A 27,237-nucleotide genomic window follows, 5' to 3' on the forward strand; every position below is an offset into this window, starting at 1 on the left:
ACGTCAGGCTCTGTGCTGACTGCTCAGAGCCTAGAGCCTGCTTTGGGTTCTGTGTCCCTCCTCTCTGCCCCTTCCCCACTCATGCTCTGTCTTTCAAAAATAAATGTTAAAAAAAAAATTTTTTTTTAATTAAAAATAAAAAAAAAAAAAAGTAGTTCTGAAAGAGGGGCACCTGGGTGGCTCAGTTGGTTGGGCACCCAACTCTTGGTTTCAGCTCAGGTCATGATCTCATGGTTGATGAGATCAAGCCCCACTTCAGGCTCTGCGCTGACAATGTGGAGCCTGCTTGGGATTTTCTCTCCACCCCCTCCCCCTTCTCTTGCTCAAAATAAACTTAAAAAAAAAGAAGTTCCTAAAGAACATGGAAGGCAGAGAGAAAGAGAGACACCTAAGGGGCATTAAGGAATCTACTCCTGAAATCATTGTTTCACTATATGCTAATTTGGATGTAAATTTTTAAAAATAAAAAATAAAATTAAAAAAAAATAAAAATAAAAATACTTACTTTCTAGCTATATCTGGAATGCAACTTGCCTAAAATGAAAATTAAGCTGGGCTCAAATGTAGGAAAATTATTTAATACCTACAGACATATTTATACACAGGTGTTTGAGGGTTTAAGACAAATATAAGCACACACACTTAAGCATTCTTATTTAACTTAAGTATTTATTGCTTAGCATTTCAAAAACTAAAAATTTTTTCAAAAACAAAATAGGATTTACTGGGTTATCTAATTGTCATGCTGCTTCTTTGAACAAATGTTTTGCTCATCAGTATAACTTTCTCACTTTTTTGCTCATCAGTACAATTTTTTCACTTTTTACCAAGCCATGTAACAAACAAACAAACAAACAAACAAAAAAAGCTGTGCTCCCACTTTACCTCTGTTCCAATGAGGTATTAGCACTTTCAAATCATTTGTCTTTAATTCTGATGATTATCTTCATAATGTATATCTACACTGCTAATTTTCATTGGACTTTATTGGACTCCCCATCCTAAAAATAAGGATTTAACTTATCCTGGTCCCCCTTACTCCTTCCAGTTTTCAATGTAAGAATTAAAAAATAATAGGGCCTTAAAACTGAAATAAACTTAAAACCATATTCATCCATCAGTGTTGTACAGCATCTGGATTTCTCCCCATGTAAGAATGCCCTATTCTCTGGGGCGGCTGGGTGGCTCAGTCGGTTAAGCGTCTGACTTCAGCTCAGGTCACGATCTCGCGGTCCATGAGTTCGAGCCCTGGGTCGGGCTCTGGGCTGATGGCTCAGAGCCTGGAGCCTGCTTCTGATTCTGTGTCTCCCTAGCTCTCTGCCCCTCCCCCATTCATGCTCTGTCTCTCTCTGTCTCAAAAATAAATAAACGTTAAAAAAAAAATTTAAAAAAAAAAGAATGCTCTATTCTCATTTCAAATGCCCTTCTATATGCTTTCACTTTTACATTGTCAATGTTGGTTTTGTTTACATGCTTGTCTTCCATGTTTAATCTACTGGCTGACTCTAAAAGCTGTAAATGAATAAGCAGCATTTAAATTGCTAAAAAATATTAAACTGGGCCCAAATCACTAATAATAAAACCCACTTCTGAGTTCTCTAATACCTAACTTTAAAAGAAAGAAAACTGAATAGCACATTATACAGTTTCGACTTGGGGGGGTGGGGGGGAGGGTGGGAATAAGAGCTTAAAAAAAAAAACCTCTATCAAGCTGAATTCAATGAGATTTCTTAAGTGGTTTGTGCTCTTGGATAAGCACAACTTGGGTAAGATGTTTTAAGTATTTATTTTCATTACTTAAACCTGACTGCTGCATTATATTGGGAAAAGACCACACAGCATATAATAGGCTTGGTGAAAATATTCTCTCCATGGAAACCTGACAATTTTCCTTCCTTCAGGGAAATGAGTTTCTTCAAACCAAGTTTAAAGGATGGTACATTCAATCATAATTGACAATGTCTGCTAGAAAGTCTGAACATTCTGGCTGCAGAATGAGTATAACAGACCCTTGACATTTCAAGTCTAAGACCTGAGGTCTTTGCCCAAATTCAAAAATATTCCTGAATAAATTTATACAGGTTCCTGGTTTTCTTCAGAATTACACTTTCATCTTAGGTCATAAAGTTTTTTCACACATATTTACACATCCAAATTATTAATATTTTTAATTCCTCACATCGAACAGCCATTGTATTTGTTTGCTAGGGCTGCCATAACACATACCACAAACTGGGTGGCTTATACAATGGAAATGTATGGTCTCTGCTCTGGAGACTACAAACCCAGGCAAGGTTTGTTCCTTCTGAAGGCTGTGAGAGAGAATCTGCTCTGGGCCTCTCACTTAGCTTCTGGTGGTCTGCAGGCAATCTTTGGCGTTCCTGGACTTCTACAATCGTCACCTTGATCTCTGCCTTCATCTCCAACTGATGTTCTCCCTATGCATGTCTATGTTCAAATTTCCCTTTTGTAAGGAAATCTGTCATATTGGAATAGGACCTACTCTAATGACTTTACCTTCACTATCTACATCTACAATGACCCTATTTCTGAGTTACAAGGTACTGAGAGTTAGGACTTCAACATATGTCTTTGGCGGGAACACAATTCAACCCATAGCAGCCATTTGCACATAATAAAGTTTGACATCTTCCAATCACTACATACTGTCTGGATAACTGCTGAATTTCGCATGCCTATAATAGAACCTGACACACGGAAGGGGCCCAATAAATATTTGTGGAACGAATAAGTGAATAAATGCATAAGACTGTAAGGGAAGAAACCGTGGCTGCTAAGAGCTTAGCCTACATCATTAGCTGAGTAATCCCATTCTGCATGGTGTTTAGCAGTAATTAAAATTATGCTTTGGCAAAATTGCAAAATAACGCATATCCCATGGACCTCTAAGGTCACTCGTAGTCAAAATCACAAATGTTAAAGCTCAAAAATGTCAAAACTCATAAAACCCAGCAAATATACATATTTTTACTGATGATTTCTTTCTTAAGGGAGAGATACTAGAAAAGTATCAGAAATAAGGTAGTAAATTATTTTGATTTAAATAAGTCATGGAATGTGTTATTAGAGAGAGCAAAGGTCACTAAATGAAACAGTATCAGCCAGATACATTACAATATGGTTTATGATAAGCCATTGCTAAATGGATCACTAAATCAGGTGATTCCTTGTTAGAAGAACTCTTCTGCTATTTTAATAACTAAACCTCTTTGGACAAGGCCCAAGATGAATTGTACACACTACAGTAAATTGTACACAACAAGCCTCTATTCTTTTTACACTAACATTTTCAACATAGGCTCTCAATAGATAATGCCTACATAACAAGGGATTGAAGATATTTTATATTTCTTCTAATCACCTCATTCAAATCATAGCATTTCCTGGGTCCTCAGCTTTAAAAAACTGTATTACTATAAATTCTGGATAGGTCTACATTCATTTCGGCAGAAGCATCTTGAAATGTTGAATTATCATCTTCAATTTCCTTCAGTCATTTATTGTAGCTGCCAAACTGAAATGGTGCACCTAAAAGGCAACAGTAAACTGAAAGCAAATAATAAAAAAGTCTCTTAAATGTTTCATTTATAAAAGCTTATTTTTCCCACCATCAAATTTTGTACACTGTCTGAAATATATCACTTGACAAAATTGACATCTTGCATGCAGTTATTCTGCCAGGATACATTTGCTTAACTTCCAGGCTTATGGGGGGAGGGGAGGGAGGTAGCATCTTTTCTCAACCTTTTATGAACAGAAGAATAATACAAAGCTAAGTTGGTTTTGGTTTTTGGCCTGGGTGGGGGGCGGGGTGCAGAATTAAAATTAAACCTCAATTGCCAACACATATCACTATAGCTATCCCCTTTTCTAGATAACTTTACTAATCCTTCCTAGCTATATTAAAAATTATGCCATAAAATAAACACTTTAAAAAGGCACATCACGTCAGAGGGTGGCTGCTCCAAAGAGTAGTCTATGGAAGCTCACTGATAGGAAAACATTTCTGCAAACCAAAACCATTCAAAGCATTTTGTTGAAATCCTGCTCACAAGCAACAGCAAATTAACCAAGTAGAACAAGTCTACAAAATTCTATTATAAAGTCCTGTATACTTTTTCCCCTAACATAATTGTTAATGACAACTATAAAATGCTAATATATAAGATAAACAAAATGTGGTTTGTATTTCCAAAACCAAAGAGTTTTAGACCAGGATACAGGGAAAAGGAAATGTTTTTATTAGTAAAGTACCTTCAAATCACATTTATATAAAATAGGTTGCTACCAAGGTCATTTGGTAAAAGAGCCACTGAATTGGTCCAGGCAAGTTTATGAACTATGCTATGAGGGAAGAAAATGAGATGCCAGTGCCTCCTTTTCTTCCATTTATATACCAAACTTAGCTATTACATGAGGGTCAGAATCACTGTTCAAAATCTTTCTCAGTTAATGTCACTTTGTAAAGCCGAAATTTCTGATAATTTATTGCGTAAAATCATAGTTTAACTATATCATAAACTGAGTGATTCCTAGAGCATCTTTTCCTCGAATGACCTACTTAAGAAATAAGTATCTATATTCAATACAATGTCCATTTTTGAAACATTTCCTACATTTCTAATCAATTTTAAAAGCCTTATTTAGAAATAATACCAATCCATTTCTAATAGCTAAGTAGAACAATTTTTTAATCTGCAGGGTATCTTAAAAACCAATCAACTTGACATAACCTCCTAATTCCAGGAATGTAAACCATAATTCATCCTTCAATTTTCCTCTTAACATATTCTACTTTACTAAAATGAATTCCCATCCTGCAACTATGAAACAAGAAAATTGTACTTAAAATAATATTAAAAAACGAAATCTCATTATTTAGTATTAGATTAATAGTCTATAATTCTAATCTTAAAAATATCTATAGCTATAACCTCTCCAACTTGTTAATTCCCAAAGAGAGTAATAAAAGATGTGATTAACATCTAAACTTAGAGCAGACTGTCATTTGGAAAAAACTATGTTAACAATAACTGTACCACAGTCAAATAGATCAACCCATCACCCTTTATGGTTCTGACTAAGGTTAATGAGCACAATTTGTCATAAATTTTCTAGTAACTCTGAAAAAGTGAACAAAAAGACTACTTCTTTCATAACACTTTATAAAAGTAGAATAAAGGCTTGAGTTGTCTTCCGTGGAACCTAGCATCGTATTTGGCAATGTAAATAAATGTCATTAAATATTTGTGAAATGAATAAACAACAAATGAAAATAAAACCCACTGCACTACTACCATTCAGCTCCTTATGTGCCAGGTAATAAGTATTTCAAATTCTACATACTAAAATGGAATACGCTCAAACTGTTTATTTCTACTAAATAAAACACTGAATTATTCACTAAGAAACTCCAACTTAACAGAATTTAAAAGTTGGATTTTCACAAACCAATAACTTGGTTAATGATTTTCTGTAACTGTATGACATTTTTCATTTAACTTTTTTCTTTATGAAATTAGAAAATATACAAAAATTCAAGTTATAAGTTCCTTTGTAATAAACAACACATGTATATTACACTTGGTCATAAGAACATTTATTTCTGTCATGAAGAAGTTACTTTTCAAAAAAGCTCAACATTTGAGAGGATGAAGGTGAAAGAAGGAATGAAATAACTATAAATGTTCTTCCACTTCAAAAACTGTCTGACAACTGAGCCAAAAGACTCTGCATCTATCAGTGACTTCCTCTTCATGTGTCATAGAAAGAGTTCAACATGCTTTACAAAATCCATTACATTTTAAGACCGTTTCCAATATCTTATACCATAAATCAAGAAATCCATTTATTCAAGGTTACTTATGGAGAATTAATCACACAGAAAATTTTAACAACTTCTTTTTCAAAAATTAAAGTACTTTACTGTACTTGGCATTCCTATACATAATGATGTGGACTTAAAGACTGAAAGCATTAAGAGCATATAATTAAAGTTCAAGGACTTAGACATTAAAAAAAATTTTAATACATATAATTCTCTGTGACAAATATTCCAGAAAAATAAATCAGGATATAAACACAATATAATCTCTTCTGGATTTCTCTTCCCCTTAAGTGGCATTATATAACATAGGAAGTTGTTTCAAAATACTTGTATGTACTTGATATCACCTCAAAAACATGTAATCCAAAAATCTGAAAAAGTGAGACCAAGAGAACTATGGCCATAATGCAGAAGGAACAAAAACTCATGAATTTATTCCTAATGATTTCTAAAACCTATCTTCCTAATTTCAAGGGCAAATTTATACAAAAGAGAAAAATAAACAGTCAGCTATACAAACTTTACAGCCTTTATTGATAGGATATAGCTATTATGCCAAAATTCAGCCATCAATATACAACCTCATTTCCCATCTGAAGTTAATGAGAATATATTTTACCTTAAATGGGACATAGAGGCAAATTGCCAAGAATAAAAATATAACCTTAAAGTCTTAATTTCACACTTCAAATATCAAAAGAAAATAGTAATTCCCAAAATCATGAAAACATGAAGTAACAACATAGAAAAAAATGGACATTTAAGTCATTTCATTCTCTTAATATTATATAGTGAAAACAGATGTATTTATAACTTCAGCCTTCAGATAGCATACTTCATAAAGTCATTATTCATTTAAAATAGACAAATGTTTGCAAAAAACATTTAACTTAAATTTCATAGTTGCTTATAAAATGGTACTTGAAAGATTGACCTGTATCGGGAAATAAGAGTCTTGTCAAGGAAGATGATAAACTATAAATATAAAATATACCACAGTGTTAAAAATCTCATAGTGGTCTATAGGAAAATCAATAAAGATAACAATCTTTCTGGGGAAAAAATATTTAGCATTACAAATTTAAAATGTAAATTTTATATATGAATTCAATAAGGAATACATTTAAACCTTGTATTGCCACATAATCATCTATTTTGTGGAAAACAATAAAAATGATGTACTTTTTCAATAGGTGTACATCAAAACTAAAAGGCTAATTTTTACTTTTTCCTTTATTGGCAACTTTGGATGCATTTTTAGGTTTTGGTTCCCAAAGGGCATTTTTCACAAATCTTGAAGCTGCACCTCTGTCCAGCTTGCCGGCCTTTTTCTTGTCTGTTATTTCCTTGACTCTGTTCATGTATACTCTGATTCTTTCCTTAAAGATTAAAAAAAAAGAAGAAGAAAAGAAAGCAATAGACTTACTAAGCTGTTCACCACCACTAAGTTTTATTATACTATACCTCAGTTAAATTCAACAGATATGTATTTATTGCCTATTGAGTGGTGATAGTAAGTGCAAGTGAATAGGATAAACATGCTCCATGCTCTCCTGGAGTTCATAGTCTGGGGGGAATAGACACTAAAAAGTCATTTCAGAAGTGTTTTGATGTTTCAAAAGAGGGAGAACTAGACTAAGACATCACTACAGAGATAAACATTGAATTGTTTATGTGTGGTTATATATTTAACTTAGCACTAACCTAAATGCACATAATAACTCTTATGTATCTGAAGTCTATAATCTAAAATAGAGCTCTCATATACTTGCAGCATACAAATTAAACTGGAAATTTTTCTAAACAGGAAATGGATGAAGTAGTACTTAACTATTTTTTTATTTTACTTTCTAGTATCACAATTAAAATAAGCAAAATGAAAATACAAAATCTTTTGTTCAATTTCATAGTTTTTGATCAATAAGCACACAATACTTTCTGATGAAAACTATAGTTCTAATCAGACTTTACAAGGTGAAAAACAGAATAGGTTGTGCCATATCACTTCGAATCTTCTGAGACCATTAATCAGAATAAAGGGCTATTCTATACTTTGACTGGAAAATTTAAATAAAGGGGATGAGAGCCATAAAATAGCATAGTAAATGAGTGATCACTGATGAAAAGCAAGTTTCATTAAAATAATCAAAATAGTTACAGAAATTTACACAGAAAAATGCAGACCCCTAGAATTTTTTAATTGTGAACGGCTGACCACTCTGCTCAAAATCCTCTCATGGTTTTCTATTTCTCTCAGAGTAAAAGCCCAAGTCTTCCCAACACAGACCCACTCCAGCCTTGCCAGGAGTTATCTTCCTCAAATATCTACATAGCCACTCCCTCTCTCCCTTCCAGTTGGTTCAAACGTTAATCTCGTTAACAGGCGCTGCCTTTACCATTTAAAATGGAATCCTACTCAAGCACTCCAATCCCCCTTACCCTACGCTATTTTTTTTTTCCCATAAGCTATAACTTTCTAACATACTACATACTACATATATTTATTATGTTAAATGCTTGTCTCCCTCCACTAGATAGACTGGCATCTGCTGCAAGGGCAGTGGTATTTATCAGCTTTATTTACAGAGGAATCATCTTACTTGGATATAATGCCTGGCTTCCAGTAAGCACTCAATTATTTGTTGAATAAATAAACTGACTATTTGCAATGCCCTTCCCCATTCATGATATACATGACAAATAGATTTCCTCTCACACGCTGACTCTGTGATCAATTAGTGATGTCTGTCACAAGGTCAGAAAAGGGGAATAGGTTTATGTATGCTTTTTTACGTGCCAACTCTCGTCCAGAATATGAATGTACTCCTCCATAAAATGGGTTCTGATGGAGAAAAAAGATAATAATTTTATCCTTTTCCAATGAAAGAATCAAGTATTAAAATACTACAAATAACTTTGTGTTAAGGAAAAATGAGGAACTTTACAAATGTAAAGTCCATATCAGAAAATTGAAAACAGATGATACATACAGTGCACCCTCCTTAAGAGTTTAAAGCCAGTACCACTGGTCAAATCAAGATCTGTGCCTCATATAGTTTTACATTTTTGCTGTAAGTATTTTTCACAATTTCTACATTAAAAATAAATTTGTTTTTCCCCCCAAGAACTTTAAAAGAAGAACGTGTCTTACTCCCTATTTTATAAAATTAAGACAAGAGCTCTGGTTTACTCATTTTTTTTGTAAATAAATGACCAAGTACTCTAGCAAGTTGTAAATAACATACATATCAACACCTGAAGACTTAAAAATAATAATACAGTGTCAACTGTATTTCACATACTTATCTTGTATTTTATAAACACAAAGAATAAATGTATTAATATTCTTACTCATAAAGCCAAGTCAAGAAGGTAACCATAAGTTTGATTTCTAATTTTTTCTTTCATATTGAATGATTTAATTTTTGAAGTCAGCAAAAACTTCAAGATACTAGACCTTATATACTGTACTTATACATCTAAATGGAATACAAAGACAAACCTAGAAGATTTATTACAGGTTGTAAATATGTCACTAATGCAGAATTACTGGACAGTACACATACAACTGGTGCCAAAAAAGCTTTTAGCTTTGTTGCTGAACTGGATTCTTTACTGCTGAGAAAATGAATTAATGGAAGAATTGAAAAGGTGGGGGAGAAACTTTCCCGTCTTTGCTAGTAAATCAACTAGAATATACTTTTAAGAATTGTGTAAGAGTTTAGAAAAAAGGGGGGGGGGCAGTTGTAGAGATGAACAGGATTTCAAGAATTTATAGAATAAATAATATGGAAGTTATAAATAATTACTTGAATTGTAACGTTCTCCCATCCAGAGATTTATATAATATATGGAACACAAATTCTCTGACAAAGGCAAAGAAAAGAAAAACTAAAGACATGATGAAATCTGGCTCACTTTCATAATTAGGACTCTAAATAATTTTGTTCTCCACAACTAGTGTGATAAAGTACTATGACTCTGACTTCAGGAATACCACAACAAACAGTCAAATAAAAAGAAATCCACTGCAATCTTACCAATTCCTGCTTTACTGGATGTTCCTTAGGATTAACTCCCTGAGTTGCCAAATAAACTACAAGACAAAGATTTCATGGAACAAAATGGCATATATATTAATTGCAAGCATTAGTTAAAGAAACTCTAGTTACTCACAAAAAAGAAATATCACAAAAAAATGATAAATCTTATTTAACCTCTATGTAATATTAAATTTTATGCGGCTCATGGACATCTGATATTCTGATTTAAAAGAAATAAATATCTGACTATAAAAATTGCCATGAAGTATAACAATATATAAATTGTTAGCATTTAAAAAAGAAATCACCTTTGACATAATAATTTGCTTCATAATTAACTCCAAATTAATATACATACCCCAAAACATTGAATTTAATGTGTAAGCAGAAACTAAATCCACTTTTGCTTGTTCAAGGGGGTCCAACTATTTAATAAAAAAAGAGAGAGAGAAAAGAAGTACATACAATGAACACCATCACATATTTTAAACTTTCACCAAATACAATGTATCAAAGAGATGTTTCTTTCACTTCCTATAATCCAATAACCAAATGATCTTGAAATAATTTGCAAAAAAAAAAAAATTGTTAACCAGAGATTTTTGCCCACAAATTTTCACTTCGAGGTATCATCTTTAGTTAGACAAAGAATATGTATAATCCAAGAAAAATTCTTTTCAATTATTTTAATTTCAGGAGTTATGATCTGGGCTTTGTATGTCAAAAGTAATTTATCAATGTAAACACTGTACATGATGCATTTATGTATAAGAGGCAGGCTAAAATGCTTAGGCAATACCAAAGACAGAAGAAACATAATGAGATTTGTTTTAGACTGTCAAAGTCAATTTACTCTTTTTGTCCTATAGGGTTTCCAGAAACTCTGATAACATCATTGAAATACTTAAAAGGTCAAAGACAGAGTCTGTCAGAAAGAACGTTTTGAGTGCTCCTTTTTTTCTCAAAACCACGTCAAAATAAAAATACAGTTAGGAAGTATTTCCTAAAGTTGAAGTTCTGGTTTGTTTTTTCCCCTTAAAAATACCCAAACACTTGAAATAAAGGGGAAAAGGAGCACATCGCTAATCTATGTCTTCTGTATGTTTTCATAACACAGCACTCTGTTTTCTAAATTACATTTTTAAAATACCTTCTGCAACAACTCATTTCTAGAAACAGACATCATGGTCTTCAGCATCTCATCCACAGCACCAATGGAATTTTCAAATGTTGATAAATACTCATGAATTTCTACTGGGTAGTCTTCATTAATTTCTTCACCTGCCATTATGACCAACTGTAAAAAAATTAAATTCTTAGAATTCATGGGAGACAGATTGCTCTTTAGTTTACAAAAACAAAATCAATACGTCGTATCACGTGTTTAAAAAGTGCTACAAGAGGTAAAACCTGAAGATAAGTAAATAAATCTTCTTAGAATATAATTCTAGAGCAACTACCTTCAAACTTCCCCTCCTCAAATTGTTTGAGGTGGGCAAGGGGAGAAGAGAACCCACCCAAGTCCACTAATGCTGTACATATTAGAGCCTCAATGTTTGTCAAGAATAAAAGACATGACCACCAAACATGGATTATCATTAATCAAAGTCCTACATTTAAAAAACCTTCTGTTGAAGTTAAAAACCAAGCAAAGCAATGAAAGTATGATGAGTATATCCTATCTCTATGGTTGCTGAAAAATCACAAGTAAAGCAAAAACATATATTTTAGCCCTTTTAAATTAAAAAAAATTTTTTTTTTAATGTTTATTTTTGAGAGAGAGAGACAGACAGACAGAGAGAGAGTGAACAGCCCAGAGGCAGAGAGAGAGAGGCAGACACAGAATTCAAAGCAGGCTCCAGGCTCTGAGCCGTCAGCACAGAGCCTGATACATGGGGCTCAAACCCACGAACCACGAGATCATAACCTGAGCTGAAGTCCTACACTCATCTGGATGCTCAACCGCCGGAGCCACTCAGGCACACCATAAATTTAGATGTTGATCTAGCAGCATGGTATATTAAACTAAAAAATTAGAAAACCTTGGTCTGAATTATCTTATGACTATCACTAAAATCATTTTGAAGCCTATATATATATTCTTTAAGCCTCTTTAAAATATTAATAACAAATTCAAAGAGTCCATTAATCACATAAAGTCTACAAGCAGAAAAGAGGAAACTTCAGAGGAATAAACTATATGGTTTTCATTTAGGCCAGAGTATACCTTGACAGCCCATTCTTTTAAAATTCACATTTATATCTTAATATATAATATCTATGTGAGAAAAAACAAAATCCACATCAATGCATTTAATATGATATCTAAGACCAAATTTCGGAAGCAATCCCAAGCCATACATATCATCTTTAGGTTTAAAAAAAGTTTATTAGCTGAAAATACCTCTTTCATATTACAAAGCTAAGTAGAACCACCAAGAATGTGTGAAAGAGCAAAACATAGCAGAATTGAAGTAAAGAGACTTGGGCTTTCTGTCTTGCTTGATTACTGACTTTGTCACCTTAGATAAATCACTGAAAAGTCTCTGGGCCTCAAATACTTCATCCATAAAATAAGACAGTTGGTCTAATGATCTGTAAAGTCCCTTATAGTTCTAAATGTTATGATGCCTATGTCACAACTTTAAAAAGTACTATTGGAATATTTAGTGACAATATATCAATATTTCTATTCAACAAGTATATTCTGCTGAGACATCTGGTTTCACTTAAAAAAAAAGAAGGTGAAATCCATCTGATGATCACTACTTGTGCTGTAAAATTACACTCTAACTACTGTGCAACCAGCAATTAAACAAAGAACTCTGATAAAAGAAAACCCCACAGGAAGGAATTGTGACTTCCTATTTCAAAAAGCTAACTGAAAATTTACATTTGCCTCTGATCCCTCCCCAAAACTCTCCAAAATGCCAGAAGAAATATAAAAATAAGTCCATAGTAATATTGAAAACCAAGAAGGGCATGTATCCATGAGCAGACTTCAACAGTACAAATTTTTGTAAGCTAAAGAGCAAATGGGACCAGAGTGATAGGAAAGCAATCCAAGAAGCCAGAAATCCCCTACAGAGAGAGAGAGAGAGAAGGACAATGTAAGAATAACCCCAAGATGAAGGGCAATAAGAGCTGGGCCATGAGGGCTGAAAACAGCTAAACCAATCTCTAGATCTATGAAAGGCTCCAGCATCTGCTGCCCAAATACAGGTGTAAGTACAAAGGATATATTGCAAATATAAAGAAGACTTATATTTCTTCTCTTTATGTAGAATTTTAAGCCAATGAATTTGAAAATCTGGCTGAAAAGAATGTGGTGCTGAGGGAAAACAAAATCAGTTACCAAAATTAACCTAAAAGGAAGTACATAAACCAAATAGATTATTAAGAAAATGTTTAAGTCAAAGATCTACCCTTCAAAAAGGCTCCAAGCCTAGAAGATCTAGGTATTTTCTTTTAAACCTTTAAGCAACAGTTACTTCTTACAGTATTTAACTGTTTAAGAACACAAAAAAAGATGAAAAACTTAGATACTATTTCATAACACACACAAAAATAAACTCCAGATGAATTAAAAAGGCAAACGTATAAACGTATTAAAAGATTATATAAAATATTTACATAATCCAAATGAAACACAAATGCTATGAAAGGAAATGAATGACAGACTTAACTACATAAAAACTGGAAGAAAAAAAAATCCACATGGTAAAAGTATACTGTAAGCAAAGTTAAAAGGCAAGAAAACGCATGGGAGAAAATATTTGCCAGAATATAAAAAAGGATTAGTTCAATTTTATAAAGAATTCCTACAAATTAAAAAAGTATCACCCATTGGACTGGCAATAATTTTAAAGATTAGCAAAGTTCAATGTTGGCAAGGGTATACAATGAAGGTGGAATATAAACTGGTACAGATTTTTTAAACATACATACCCTTTGACTCAGGAAATCCTCTTAAGAATCTAGCTTAGAGAAATTTCTGTATACATACATACAAATTTATTAAAATGCACTCCTTGAACTCTTCTCTCAATCTCTCCCACTTTCTCTTGCATCAATTTTTCCCTCTGCTCCATCATTATCCATAAGCTTACAACATTTTATTTCTCCATCTTTGACAACAAAAGAAATATCTTGATTTCATATCCCCCTCCAGCAAAAGCCTCATTTTCCGATCCTTGAAAGAAGTGCTTATAGTAACAGTTCCAATTGCTTTTAGAACAAACCCTCAAAAACAGGTGCTTACACTAACAGTCCCAATTCCTCTCCTTCCATTCTTTCTTGATCCGGCCACAATCGGGCCCCCTCCTTCTCATTCAAATTGCTCTCGTCAAGGTCATCCACACAGCCACATTGTTAAATTCAATGGTCAATTCCCAGTTCTCATCACTTGACACTGTTCACTCTCTTCATTTCCTTGGCATCATATTTTCTTGATTTCCCTCCTACCTCATGGCTGCTTTCTTGGTCTCCTTTGCAGCATCCTTCTCATATCCTCAGCCTCTTATCCTTGAAATGCCCACAGGCGTCCTTGATTCTCTTTTCCTCTCTAATTTACTCACTAGGTGAGCTCAGGGCTTTAAATTGCATTAATATACTGATGACTCCCAGGTCTTTATCTCCAACCCTGACCTCCCCACTGAACTCCAAATCATATTTCCAACTGCTTACTCAATACCTCTGGTTGATGTTAATAGATTCTCAAATGTAATGTGCCCAAAGCCAAATCTTGCCTACTGTAGTGTTTCCAACTCCACCTTCCCAAATGTTCAGACCTAAAATTACAGAGTGGTCCTTGACTCTTCTCTTTCACCCTAACTTTAAGACATATTTAGAATCCAACCACATGCTACCATTTCTATTGAGACCACCCTGATCCAAGTCAATTCAAGCCATCACTGTATCTTGCCCAGATTGTTGCAGTAGCCTCCTAAATGACCTCCTTGTTTCCATTCTGATAGTTTAGTATCAAGAAAGCAGGGTGATCATTCCAAATCTAAGTCAGATTATATAATAACTCTGCTTGGAAATTTCCATTCAAAGGCTCACCACACCTCATTCAATAAAAGACAAAATCTGGGGCACCTGGGTGGCAGTCAGTTGAGGGTCCAACTCGATTTCAGCTCAGGTCATGATCCCAGGGTCATGAGATTGAGCCCCACGTCGGACTCTGCACTGAGCGTGGAACCTGCTTAAAATTCTCTCTCTCTCCCTCTGCCCCTCTCCCCTGCTCATGTGCAGGCTCTCTCTAAAATAAAAAAGAAACAAAATTTTAAGTAAAAATTTTAAAAAATAACAAAAGACAAACTCCTTACTTACAGTGGCCTAAAAATCCCTCTCTGCTACCTCCTCTGTGACCTCATCTCCTCATTCCACTCAGGCCATAACAGCCTCATTGCTCTTTCACGTCAGGTATGCCCCTACCTCAGGGCCTTTGTGCTGCTTCTTTCCTCCCTAGAATGCTTCTCTCCCACCAGGAGCTTCAGAGCACAATACTTCACCTTCATCAGATCTCTACTCAAAGGTCACCTGCAGGTAATCCTTTCCTGACTACCTATGTTAACAGGCACACACCCCATTCCCAGCACTCAGTATCTCCTCTGCCTCAGAGTCCTCAGTAGCATCTGACTTGTTTATTCGTTTACTGCCTGGCCACCTCCAAAAGAAGGGAACTACATGAGAGCAGAAATTTTTGTGTTTTTTTCACTAGCACTGCCCGACAGTCAATAAACATTTGTTGAATGAAAAATCTCTAACAAAATACTGGAAATACTAATCTAATATTCATCAATAAGGAAACAGTTAAATGAATTACAGCACATCCATCCAAGAGAATATTAAAAACAAAGAAGTAAATCTTTATGTAGTAACACAAATGAGAAATGGTGAAAAAATTCATAGAACATTGTATACAAAACAATATGTATCTAACATATGCCATTTGTTTCTAAAAACCCGTATATATAAAGATATGTAGAAAAAGGTCTGGAAGTGGGAATGCAAGCTGGTGCAGCCACTCTGGAAAACAGTATGGAGGTTCCTCAAAAAACTAAAAATAGAACTACTCTACGACCCAGCAATTGCACTACTAGGCATTTATCTTGCTGTTTCAAGGGACACATGCACCCCCATGTTTATAGCAGCACTATCAACAATAGCAAAAGTATGGAAAGAGCCCAAATGTCCATCGACGGATGAATGGATAAAGAAGTTGCGGTGTATATATAATGGAGCATTACTCAGCAATCAAAAAGAGTGAAATCTTGCCATTTGCAACTACGTGGATGGAACTGGAGGGTATTATGCTAAGCGAAATTAGTCAGAGAAAGACAAAAATCATATGACTTCACTCATATGCGGACTTTAAGAGACAAAACAGATGAACATAAGGGAAGGGAAACAAAAATAATATAAAAACAGGGAGGGGGGCAAAACAGAAGACACTCATAAATATGGAGAACAAACTGAGGGTTACAGGAGGGGTTGTGGGAAGGGGGGATGGGCTAAATGGGTAAGGGGCACTAAGGAATCTACTCCTGAAATCATTGTTGCACTATATGCTAACTAATTTGGATGTAAATTTAAAAAAGGAAAAAATAAAAGAAAAAAAAAGAAAAAGGTCTGGAAGGAGATATACAAAAAAGAGACATTCTCTCTGAAAAGGGTCAGAGATTAGGGAATAGGATCAAAGCTGACTCATTTTTCTAACTCTTCATTCTTCATTGTTTAAATTTTGTTATTTCAAAAAGCATGTATTAAAATCGTAATAAAAATAATCATTAAATTTAAATAAAGGCATATTTTAACAAAGTGTTTTGGCTCTTAACAAATACTGCAAGTATAAAAAACACAAAAAGGCCTTTATTTAAATGTGAATGTTTTCATCCAATTTTTCTATTAGTGAATAACTTCCCTCCCTAGAATCATGATGGGGATTTTTCCTGCAATTATTCCTGGTCCCTAAGCCCCAATAAACAAGTAGTTATTTATTGTTAAAATGGGTGAGGGTGAACACTGAAAGCAAGGCAGTAAGAATAATTACCCTCATTAAATATGAACTGAACCACTTGCCTTTTTCCTAACTAAAAAATAAAGGCAAGGCCGACTACAAAATAATGGTTCTTCTATGATCAGAAATTCCCTCCAATTCATGATTTCTTCTAACATTTTACACAGACAGTTCCTGAATATTTGTTCTTTCCACAGGAAAAGTTACAAGGAGAGAACTGCAGAAACTTCCCTCTGTTACTCAGATCCCAGGATGACGCCATGCATGTATGGTATTAGCAGCAATAGCAAACATTTGAAAATCACTGCCTATGAGCCAGACACTTCTAAGTATACTCACTTACTTCAGATTCAATAACTTGCCCAAAGTTGTACATGGTAAAATGCCCAAAGAGGAGAAAGAAGAAAACAACTCACCCTCCTGCTCCTTACTCCTTCCCAAGTTCTAAAGGTATTTCTCACCCTTCCACCTCACCTCCTCCTTCTAAAGTACCAACGGCAAAGGTGGAAGTGGAAGAGGACATGAGAAAATTTGCCTCTTTCCATCTCTAAGGTCTGGTTGGGACTAAAGCACAGAGAGAGGGGGGAACCCTCCCCTAGTAACTCCTATAGGATGTTACTGTCACTTCTTCCTCTCAGTGGTAAGGGGAACCACAGTACAGGCAGGAGAAAAGAGGGGTGCACAGCATCACACATAGAACAGAAGCCATCCCCCTATCTGCTACCCTTGATTCTCTTACTTCCGGGAGGTCAGTCCAGCCAGGAACATAGGAATCACCCCTTACCCCTTCCTCAGGCCCCAGATCCCATCAGTTTGGCCTCCTTAATGTCCTTACACCACAAGCTTTCCTCCACTTTCACTGGCTAGATCATTTCAAGAGCCTTTGAGTAATCTCCCTACTGTCAATATTTTCCACTCTCAATTTTGAGATGTTACAAAATATGATTTTTCTATAGATACTCTGATCATTGTACACCCCTACTTAAAATCCTGCAAAAGTTCCCGATCCCCTCAGTATGGATGCCAGGCCTATTATTACATGGCCCTTGCTTGTCTAACCTCATCTTTCATCACCATCCTCTTCCAATCCTATAGCTGCAGCCACAATGGCAGTTTTCCAGATGTGCCATGCTCATTCACTCTAACCTTTCACCTGTATGGTTCTCTGTACATTAACCATTCTTCGCACTTAACTTTGTTCAAACCTTGCTTATTTTTGGAGGTAAGATCAGGTTTTACTTCAGCCAGTGAAGATTTCTCTGAGTGCCACCCTCCCATTCTCTCTGGAGAAACACAACTACAAGCTGTCATGTCACCTAAAACACTATTTGGTGATGTCTGTTGATGTACTTGACTTCCCTTTGACTACAAGCTCCTTGAAGGGGCTGTGTCATACTGCTGTTGTATCACCAGTGGCTGACACACAGAATGACTATGTCATGATCTGCCCAGGACAATCCCAGTTTATACCTGTTGTTTCAGTCTGCCATCTGCCCAGCTCTCCATTTCTCTTCCACAAGTGCCAGTTTGAACAATAAGTCATATGGTCACCCTAAAAAAAGTAGGTTCTCTGACCCTTACCACCACTCCTCACCCCATTTTCTTAGAGAACAGGAATCAGGGAAGTTGCTCCTGGTATCAGCCAGAGCTCACCCAGAGCAGTAGAACCAATAGGAGATATATAAAGAGATTTATTGCAAGTAACAGGTTTGTGCAACTGTGGGAGCTGGCTAACTAATTCCAAACTCTGCAGGGCAGGCCATCAAGGAAGGGCATACTGGAACTCCTGGCTACAAGATGAAGCTGCTGTCCACAGGTGGAACTTCTGTTTTGTCAGGGAATCCTTAGCTCTGCTCCTAAAGCCTTTTAACTGATTGAATCAAACCCACTCAGCTTATCTAGAATATTCTAACTTAAAGTCAACTGATTTGTGGATTTTAATCACATCTACAAATACCTTTACAGCAACATCTAGGTTGGTATTAGACTGAATATCTGGGGGCTGCAGTCTCACTAAGCTGTCACATCAAAAAGACCATCACACTCCTTCCAGCCTCCAGAACTATAGCAGAAAAGGTACATTCTTAGCATTACAAGCTGTTGTTCTGACAGAATTTCCCCACAAGTCTTGTTATTCCTGACTGTAGATTCCCAAGTAATAAAACTAGACTTCAAATTCCAGCTAACAAATGTGAAGGAATGACAAATTACAAAAAAAATATATCACCATTTTGCAACCCCTAATGAAATTATAGATACAGGCAACAATCACTGACAGATAAAGGGGTGAGGGGCAAGTTTACAATGGAGAGGTGAGACTGTCACTAATTTCTTTTTTAACGTTTATTTATTTTTGAGACAGAGAGAAACAGAGTGCAAGCAGGGGAGAGGCAGAGAGAGAAGAGAGGGAGACATAGAATCTGAAGCAGGCTCCAGGCTCTGATCTGTCAGTACAGAGCCCAACGCAGGGCTCAAACTCACAAACCGTGAGATTGTGACCTGACCCGAAGTTGGACGCCTAACCAACTGAGCCACCCACAGGCCCCGAGACTGTCACTACTTAAACCCAGGGATCAATCTTCATATCACTGAAAGTAGGACACAAACAAATTATGAATCTCCTGATGTTAAGCAATGTGATGTACACAGCACCATCTCTGTAGCATGACCAACATCCCCAAACAAAGTTGAATCTGAACCTAATTGAGCCCTTAAAGCTAACTTCCATTTTACAGGAAATACAGAGGGTAGAGAAACAAGTTAACAACATCACAAGAAAGCAAACAGACAAATCTAGAATAAGAAATACTCTACTGGACAATTGACCTGGTTTCTGTAACAAATGGGATGAAGAAAAACTAAGAAAAGGGAGAGGAGGTAGAGGAAGAAGAGATTAAAGAGATCTGGGAGAGCTAACAACCAAATGGAATATGTAGACCTTGTTTGGATCTTGATTCAAATCATGTGTAAAAAGATTATTTTTGAGACAAAGAAATCTGAACATGGATCAGGTGTTAGATGACACTAACAGATCATTGATAATTTTGCTATGAAATTAGAAATCAGCTATGAGGTGAATTCAGCCTGGGTGGCTCAGTCGGTTAAGCCTCCGACTCTTGATTTCAGCTCAGGTCATGATCTCACAGTTTGTAGGATCGAGCCCTGCACTGGGCTCTTCACTCGCGGCACAGAGCCTGCTTGGGGTTCTCTCCCCCTCTCTCTTTCTTCCTCTCTCTCAAAATAAACAAATACACAAAAAAAGAACTCAGCTATGCAAATGGCATTATAGTTATATTAGACAATATCCTTATTTAAGGGTGCATACTTAAGTACATAGGGGTAAAATTACAAGACATCTTGAATTTGCATTTTAAAAAAAGCTAGCCTTCATGAGTTAATTATACTTTGAGAGTCAAGATAAGAACCTATGTACATTATTTCTATAGTGAAATTAGATAGCTAACTCACAAATTAACATTTAGAATATAACTCAGTTCATAAATTTAAAAACACCTAAATAGAAAGTACGGTCTAGAATACTTAAGCAGCTCTACTATATCTCATTTCAATTCCAAATATAATTGGGGGTAATGGGAAGCTAGGTCACTGGGTGTGCTCACCAGATCTGTGATAGTTGTTGAACAAAGCTTATAAAAACAAAACATACCCTGTGGCCTCAAATGAGGTGTTTATTACTGACATTTCCAACAAAGGCTGACATTCCAGAGTGTCTAATTATTTCAATAATGTCACAAATTTCCTTCTAAAAAAAATCCTGATGCTGTATACTTTATCTGCCTCTCCTAAAAATGAATGCATGCAAAAATGAATAAATAAACAAATCATCAAATCAAGTCTAAAGTCATATATAAAACTAGGGAAAATATTTGCAACAAAGACAGATAAAAAGGAACCTCTACAAATCAACTTAACAACAAAAAGAATACTTGAATCCAAATGAAAAATGAACAAAGAAAATCAGCAGTTCACATATAAAGGAATCCAGATGACCAATAAACATAAAGAAAGCTACTTAATCTTATAATTAAAGAAACATAAATCGCTAAAACAAAATGCCACTTTTCATCTGTCAAACAAGCAAAAATTAAGAAGATTGATAGTATCTAATATGGGCAAAGGTGAGGAGAAACAGCCTCTCATTCACTATTAACTGGAGTGTAAATTGAGCATGGGGGGTGGCAGGAATTTGGCAATGTGCTTCAAAATTGTGTATGTACAAATTCTTTGACCCAGCAGTTTTACTTCCCAAAGAGTACATTTTCCCAAAGATAATGTTCAAGGACATCTACTGCAACACTCTAAAATACTGAAACTTTAAAGCAGGGAACAATCTACATGCCCATTAACAAGAGCTGGTTAAATAAATTATGATCTATTCATTCAATAAAATACTCTGATGTCATGAAAAAAGTATAAAGTAGAGCTCGGATTCCTAAGATATATTAAGTCAACAAAAACTGAACAGCACATATAATACACTCATTTGTTTTTAAGAAAAAAGATACATGAGTATGGAGGCATACTTGTATATCCATGTAAATTTCTTAAAAAAGAAGCTGTTAACTGTGGCTACTCCTGGGAAACCAAAAAGCAGGAAGGTAGGGAGCACATTTTATGTTATACTCTCAGAATTATTATTTTTAAACAATAATATACATAACATATTATAATAATTATCTATATTTACATATAAGTTTTTCAATTCTTTGAAATTTACTTCATCCAGAAATATACCAGATAAAAATGTCATTTCCCCAACTTAGCAGCTAAAATCAAACCTACATTCTTTAGCTCTATTATATTCAAAGAACCATATGAATAGATTCCCTTCTGTACACATAAATTTTCTAGCCACCATGAGGCCATTTTCTCCCTCTTCTCACATTACAAAAACCTTTCTGGATGTGTGCTATCCCTAGAACTCCTAGAATTGCGAGGACTCCCAGCCACCATGATTTTTTTCCTGCTTAACTCTGCTCCCTCACCCCTCATATCCACTAGGTACAGTCTCACAGCATCCTTCTTTCTCCTTATCATTGTTGTAATTTCATATTTCTGCAATTATTTGATTAATGTCCATCATCCACACTAGACTGTAAGCTTCATACAGGGCAAGTCTTTACTCAGAATCAATCCTTAGTGCCTGGCATGTAGTAAATGTTCAGTGAATATTATTCATTTACATGGCATCGTAGATTCCGTGCTAAGATAAGGATAAATAAAAGAATTGTCAGTCAACTGACAGAAGACCTGGTTGGGGTTTTGTGAATTTCTTTAGCAGCGTTCAGTAGGCCTAGAGCAAGAACAATTACCAAGAATGCAGGAATTGGCTAATGGACACAAAGGAAAGGACTTGCAAAAGTATCTTTAAAACAGCAGCCTGGGAGGTATGGCCTTGAAGGGAAAGAAGTAAAGCCTTTCCCTCTGCTCTGAATACCTGTCCTTAACCTCCATCCCCTGTATTCTCAGCCCAGTGAAACATTAATTCTTTAAACCAACATCAAATGCCCTCTCCTCTATAAAGGAGTAATTTTGTCTCCTTCTTTTCTCCTTCTTCTTTACTCTCATGGTTCTCCAGACTTAGTTATCATATATCCATCAATCATACACATTTTCATGTATCTTGATAAATTCAAAGATCAAGATTCAAATGACCCATCCATTCATTACATTTGACAAAAATGAACACACTACTCGGCCCTGAATCCCACAACACTAGATTCTCAAAACTGTCCCTGCTCCTCAGTAGCTATTCATTTTGTCTCCTTTGCTAGTTCTTCATCTCCCCAAATCTAAAAAGGCTAAAATGCCTAAGGACTCAGGTCTTGTACTACGTTCTTTTCTGTTTATAGTCACTCCTTTGGTGATTATCTCCAGTCTCCCAATTTTAAATACCATCTGTTCGCTGACAACTCCCAAATGTTCTTTTCTAGCAATGATCTACTCCCACTGAACTCCAGACTTGGTAGACTCAACATCTCAACTTGGATGACTAATAGACATCTCAAACATAGTATGTCATAACTGAACTCCTAATCTTTCCCCACAAGCCTGCTCCTCCCATAGTTTTTCACTTCTTAGTTAATGGCTATTCCACCCTTCTAGTTGTTCAAGCCCCATACCCTGACAATTATCTTACTCTTACAACCCACATTTAATCCATAAACAAATCTGTTAGCTTCACCTACAAAATACATTCAAAATTGAACTGCTACTCACCATATTCATTTCTTTCCACCCTATGAGATTATGAAGCTGCTATAATCTCATGTGAATTATTACAAGACTTTCCTAATTAGTCTCCTGGCTTTTGCCTATGCCACTCTTCAACAATTTGTTCTTAACACAGCAGCCAGAGTGATCCTGTTAAAAACCTAAATCAGATCATGTCAGTCCTCTGCTCAAAGCATTCCACTGGTTATGTATCCTCTGTGCTATTCCTTCAGGGTGGGATTCATGTTGCATGACATTTGCATCTGCATGTGACTAACAATGTCTTGACACATATTAGGTACTTCGTAACTATCTGTTAACTGTCTAAAACCAATGAAAGTAAACTGGAGACAAATTTTGGAAAATCTTAATATCAGATTAGAATTTATACTTAAAGATATTAGGAAGTCACCACATGAATCCAAAAGAAAAATGTACCATAATGTACATTCTAGGACTATTTCCATTCCTATGCTAAGCAGAGTGACATACAATTATGAACTAAGCCAGAAAACAATCCAATTTATAATTTTTTTGGAACTAGAGGACATCTGCAGATGTCACACCAGAATTCTATTACCATAATGACCTTTTTGTACTGCATTTTCTTAGAAAATAACGGTGAAACATATATAGAACAATCCGTCAATAATATCACTCCTTTGGCAGACAACCCATGTTAGTACCACCTATAATTTTCCTTCAAACTTACAGTAAAATCCCTGAGAAAAGATTAACTTTTTCTTTTTAAAGGTGTTAACCTCTAAAAAACAAATTTAGGGGCGCTTGAGTGGCTCAGTTGGTTAAGCGTCAGACTCTTGATTTCAGCTCAGGTGATGATCTCATGCATGGTTCCTGAGTTTGAGCCACGCATCAGGCTCTGCACTGACAGTGCACGGAGCCTGCTTGTTACTCAGTCTCCCTCTCTCTCTCTACCCCTCCCCAGCTTGCTCTCTGTCTCTCTCTCAAAATAAGTAACTTAAAAAAAACTTATCCCAAAGCCCGATAACAGAAAAAGATAGAAATTACAAAAGGTTGCTCAAGATTGAGACGAATAATTACATCAGATTGTAATGAATTTACTTCGATTATTTAATGTTAATGTTTAACTCAAAATATTTTCAAATTTATAGATATGAAGCAGCAAAACTACCTTCCAAAACCACGGAATTTGCTTCTTACAATATTACCATCTCTAAAAGAGTAACAGTATATAAGGCTATTGTGAAAGTTAAATGAATAATATTGGTAAAGCTATTAGAACAGTGCATGGTTCAGTTACCACTAGTAGCTAGTAGTAGTAGTTATTATTTTACTAAAGTGAAAATGATCAAATACCCTAATCCAATGTGGACTATTCAAAGCCAAACTTGAAGTTGACTGTTTGGAAACAGTAGCTGAGATAACACATATAAAGAACCATCTAAAAACTAAAAGCAGTTATGAAAAACTGTATCACCTCTGTACTGTGATACATACAACATAGCTATTGGAGGGAGCTATAACATCCTATAGCATTTTGGAAAACCACTGTTCACACTGTCATTATTTTATCTTTCAACAAAACAACGAGTTCTGGCATTTCCACCAATCACAAACAGTTCTCTCAATTTCAATAGTTGTCGGATTTTTTTTCGGATCCAACATTTTTGGAACCAACGTCAACATACAATTACTTCTCGCTTCAGTATATTATCAGACAGTCCAAAGAGGTTAATAAGCGGGACACATACATCTTTATCAAGCAAAAACTGAACTGCGGTCAACACACAGGAAGACATCAAAGATAATTTTAAGCAGAAGTTTGAATCGCACCTAACCTTCTTCCTGAGGCATAAAGGAAAACTTTCTTGAGTACCCACTCTGGATTTCACCTTTAAATCGAGATTAGCCTACCGACTCAGGTGGGCTAATACTGCAGCGGCAGGCAGTTGGTGATCATATATGTGAATGAAAAATGTGGATAACACAGTAAAGTTACTCCTGTACACTTCCCACTTTGGCCTTCCTCCCTAAACCAGATTTGACGGCAGCTGAAAATTGTTAAGTTATTTAATTTCTCCTTCGCCTTCCAATATTTGATAGGAGGAGCTGAGAAGAAAAAAGTAAAGGCCAGATCAAGAGGGAGAAGTAAGGGTCCAAGGTTAGCCAAAGCCAGCAAGCAGCCGCAGGGCAAGCCCAAGTGGAGGGCCTGAAGCAATGCTGCCCCCAACGCTCGGGTGTGAGGGAACGCATTCACGAAGGCTACGCAGCTCGACCCGCTCCTCACAGTCAGCCAGGGGAAGAAAGGGGGACTCCCAGAAGAAGCGAACTTTTGCAGAAACACGAGACAAACTCAAACCCCAGCTTCGAATAATACCTCGCTGGCCTTCTACTCCGGTCTCCGGGAAAAGCAGTCGGGCAGTGGTGACGTCAATGAGGCGCCGGCTCTATCCCGGGCGCCAGCGGCGCTCTTTGATAACCTCACGCTGCTCGCCCCGCCCCGCTGGCTCCTTTTCCCTAGCCTAAACTCTCAAGCGCCTCAGGCCAAAGCTGTGGAAGGAGTTGCGGCGGGAAGCGGTTACTTTTTACTAGGTTTGTATTCGGCCGACACCCGCCGTAATACAAGTTGAGCGTATTGAACCAGAAAACGATGTTAGTTGCTAAAGCTTTGGTCAGGTTTTTATTTTTGTTTAAGCTGGTTCCGGGACCCTGGTTCTTACTACACTCCCTTCGCCCACCTCAAAATTAACCTTCTAGAGCGGACTCCCAAATTACCTGTGGCGAAAGCACAGGTTCTTTATTTTTACAATTCATCGCTAAAAATGTCTTCGTAAAATACAGCAAAAAATGAATTTCTTGAAAAATGGGGAAAAGGCAAAATACGAGTGCAGATTTTTCATTATTAGTTTCAATAAACAAAACTATATTTTAATAAATACAGCCAGTATATGAGAGGAAAAACCGTTAATTGAAAATGTAGTAGTAGTCCTTCTTACCGTGGTTTCACTTTCCTTGGTTTCAGTTACCTGAGGTTAACCTCAGTCTGGAAGCAGAAGACCCTCCTTCTGAAGAATTATTGGAAGGTCAATAGTAGCCTTACACCATATTACAATGCCTGCATCATTCATGTCACTTTATCTCATCACCTGGGCATTTTGCCATCTCACACCATCACGGGAAGGGTGAGTATAAGGTATTTTGAGAGACCACATTCACATGGCTTTTATTACAGTATATTGTTATAATTGTTCTATTTTATTACTAGTGTTGTTAATCTCTTAGTGTGCCTAATTTACAAATTAAACTTTATCACAAGTATGTGTGTACAGGAAAAAAATAGTATATATAGGGTTCAGTACTGTCTGCAGTTTCAGGCATGGAGCTGTTGGGTGGGGTGGTGCTGCTGGGTCTTGGACCATATTCTCTAAGGATGAGGTCGGGACTACTGTAAGTGATTAACAGCATCATTTTTATATTCCTAACTTTTTAGATATAGATAGATATAGACATAGATATATGAAGTCATTATATTGTATGCCTTAAACTGATATAGTTTTATAAGTCAACTATATCTCAATAAAACTGGCCGGAGTAGGGGAATGGGGAGGAGAAGAAAAAAAAAGTTATCCAAAATCTCCTGTCACGGGGGGGGGGGGGGGGGGGGGGGGGGGGGGGGGGGGGGGGGGGGGGGGGGGGGGGGGGGGGGAATGCCTCCGGATAGCATTTGAAAACCACTGCCTTATGCTACCTTACAGTTTCTTTTATTCCATTTCACATCAAGAGGCTGAATTCACCTCAGTACTAGTGAATACTCCAGCTCTTGGCTGCAAGAAAAGAGACTCGATATATAACAATATAGCTGGCCTTGGAACTGGAAGATAAAGGCACTGACAACATTCCCAGAGTAGATCAATTCCCATTTTATTACTTCACAGTAGAAATAATGGCAGGGTATGCAAAAGTAGCTGGGACAAACTAGCTATGTGGCCCTAGGCAAGTTACTAGCCTCTGATCCTTAATATTCTCATCCGGGAAAATAGAGTCTAATAATAACTATGTGTCAAATGAGACACCAAAAGTGCTTTCCACAGTGCTCAGCACAGAGT

At 36.1% G+C, this 27,237-nt stretch overlaps 1 protein-coding gene and 1 long non-coding RNA gene across 10 annotated transcripts in view; one reads left to right on the top strand and one right to left on the bottom strand.

Annotated features, from left to right (window-relative positions):
• LOC122216139 overlaps nucleotides 1-27,237 on the top strand; it is a 94,161-nt gene that overhangs the window by 3,517 nt on the left and 63,407 nt on the right. For 4 of the 7 annotated variants that reach the window (XR_006200731.1, XR_006200729.1, XR_006200735.1 and 1 more), the window contains exons 3-5: nucleotides 17,113-17,365; nucleotides 18,881-18,991; nucleotides 26,154-26,313. This is a non-coding gene — a long non-coding RNA (uncharacterized LOC122216139). The remainder of the gene's footprint in view (nucleotides 1-17,112; nucleotides 17,366-18,880; nucleotides 18,992-26,153; nucleotides 26,314-27,237) is intronic. The other 3 variants (XR_006200732.1, XR_006200730.1, XR_006200734.1) reach the window with 3 other exon arrangements.
• C1D (C1D nuclear receptor corepressor) lies at nucleotides 6,722-25,577 on the bottom strand. 3 transcript variants are annotated; one of them, XM_042932508.1, is made up of 6 exons: nucleotides 25,509-25,577; nucleotides 11,042-11,188; nucleotides 10,250-10,316; nucleotides 9,889-9,944; nucleotides 8,646-8,690; nucleotides 6,722-7,227 (listed from the first exon to the last, which is right to left on the bottom strand). In XM_042932508.1, the coding sequence occupies exons 2-6, from the start codon at nucleotides 11,177-11,179 to the stop codon at nucleotides 7,063-7,065; spliced, it is 471 nt and encodes a 156-aa protein (XP_042788442.1). In that variant the 5' UTR covers nucleotides 11,180-11,188; nucleotides 25,509-25,577; the 3' UTR covers nucleotides 6,722-7,062. The 3 variants fall into 3 exon arrangements, with proteins under 3 accessions (XP_042788442.1, XP_042788443.1, XP_042788445.1); XM_042932509.1 differs by lacking the exon at nucleotides 25,509-25,577 and adding an exon at nucleotides 14,992-15,023; XM_042932511.1 differs by lacking the exon at nucleotides 8,646-8,690.

Source organism: Panthera leo, chromosome A3, assembly GCF_018350215.1.
Source record: "Panthera leo isolate Ple1 chromosome A3, P.leo_Ple1_pat1.1, whole genome shotgun sequence".
Classification (NCBI taxonomy): Eukaryota; Metazoa; Chordata; class Mammalia; order Carnivora; family Felidae; genus Panthera; species Panthera leo.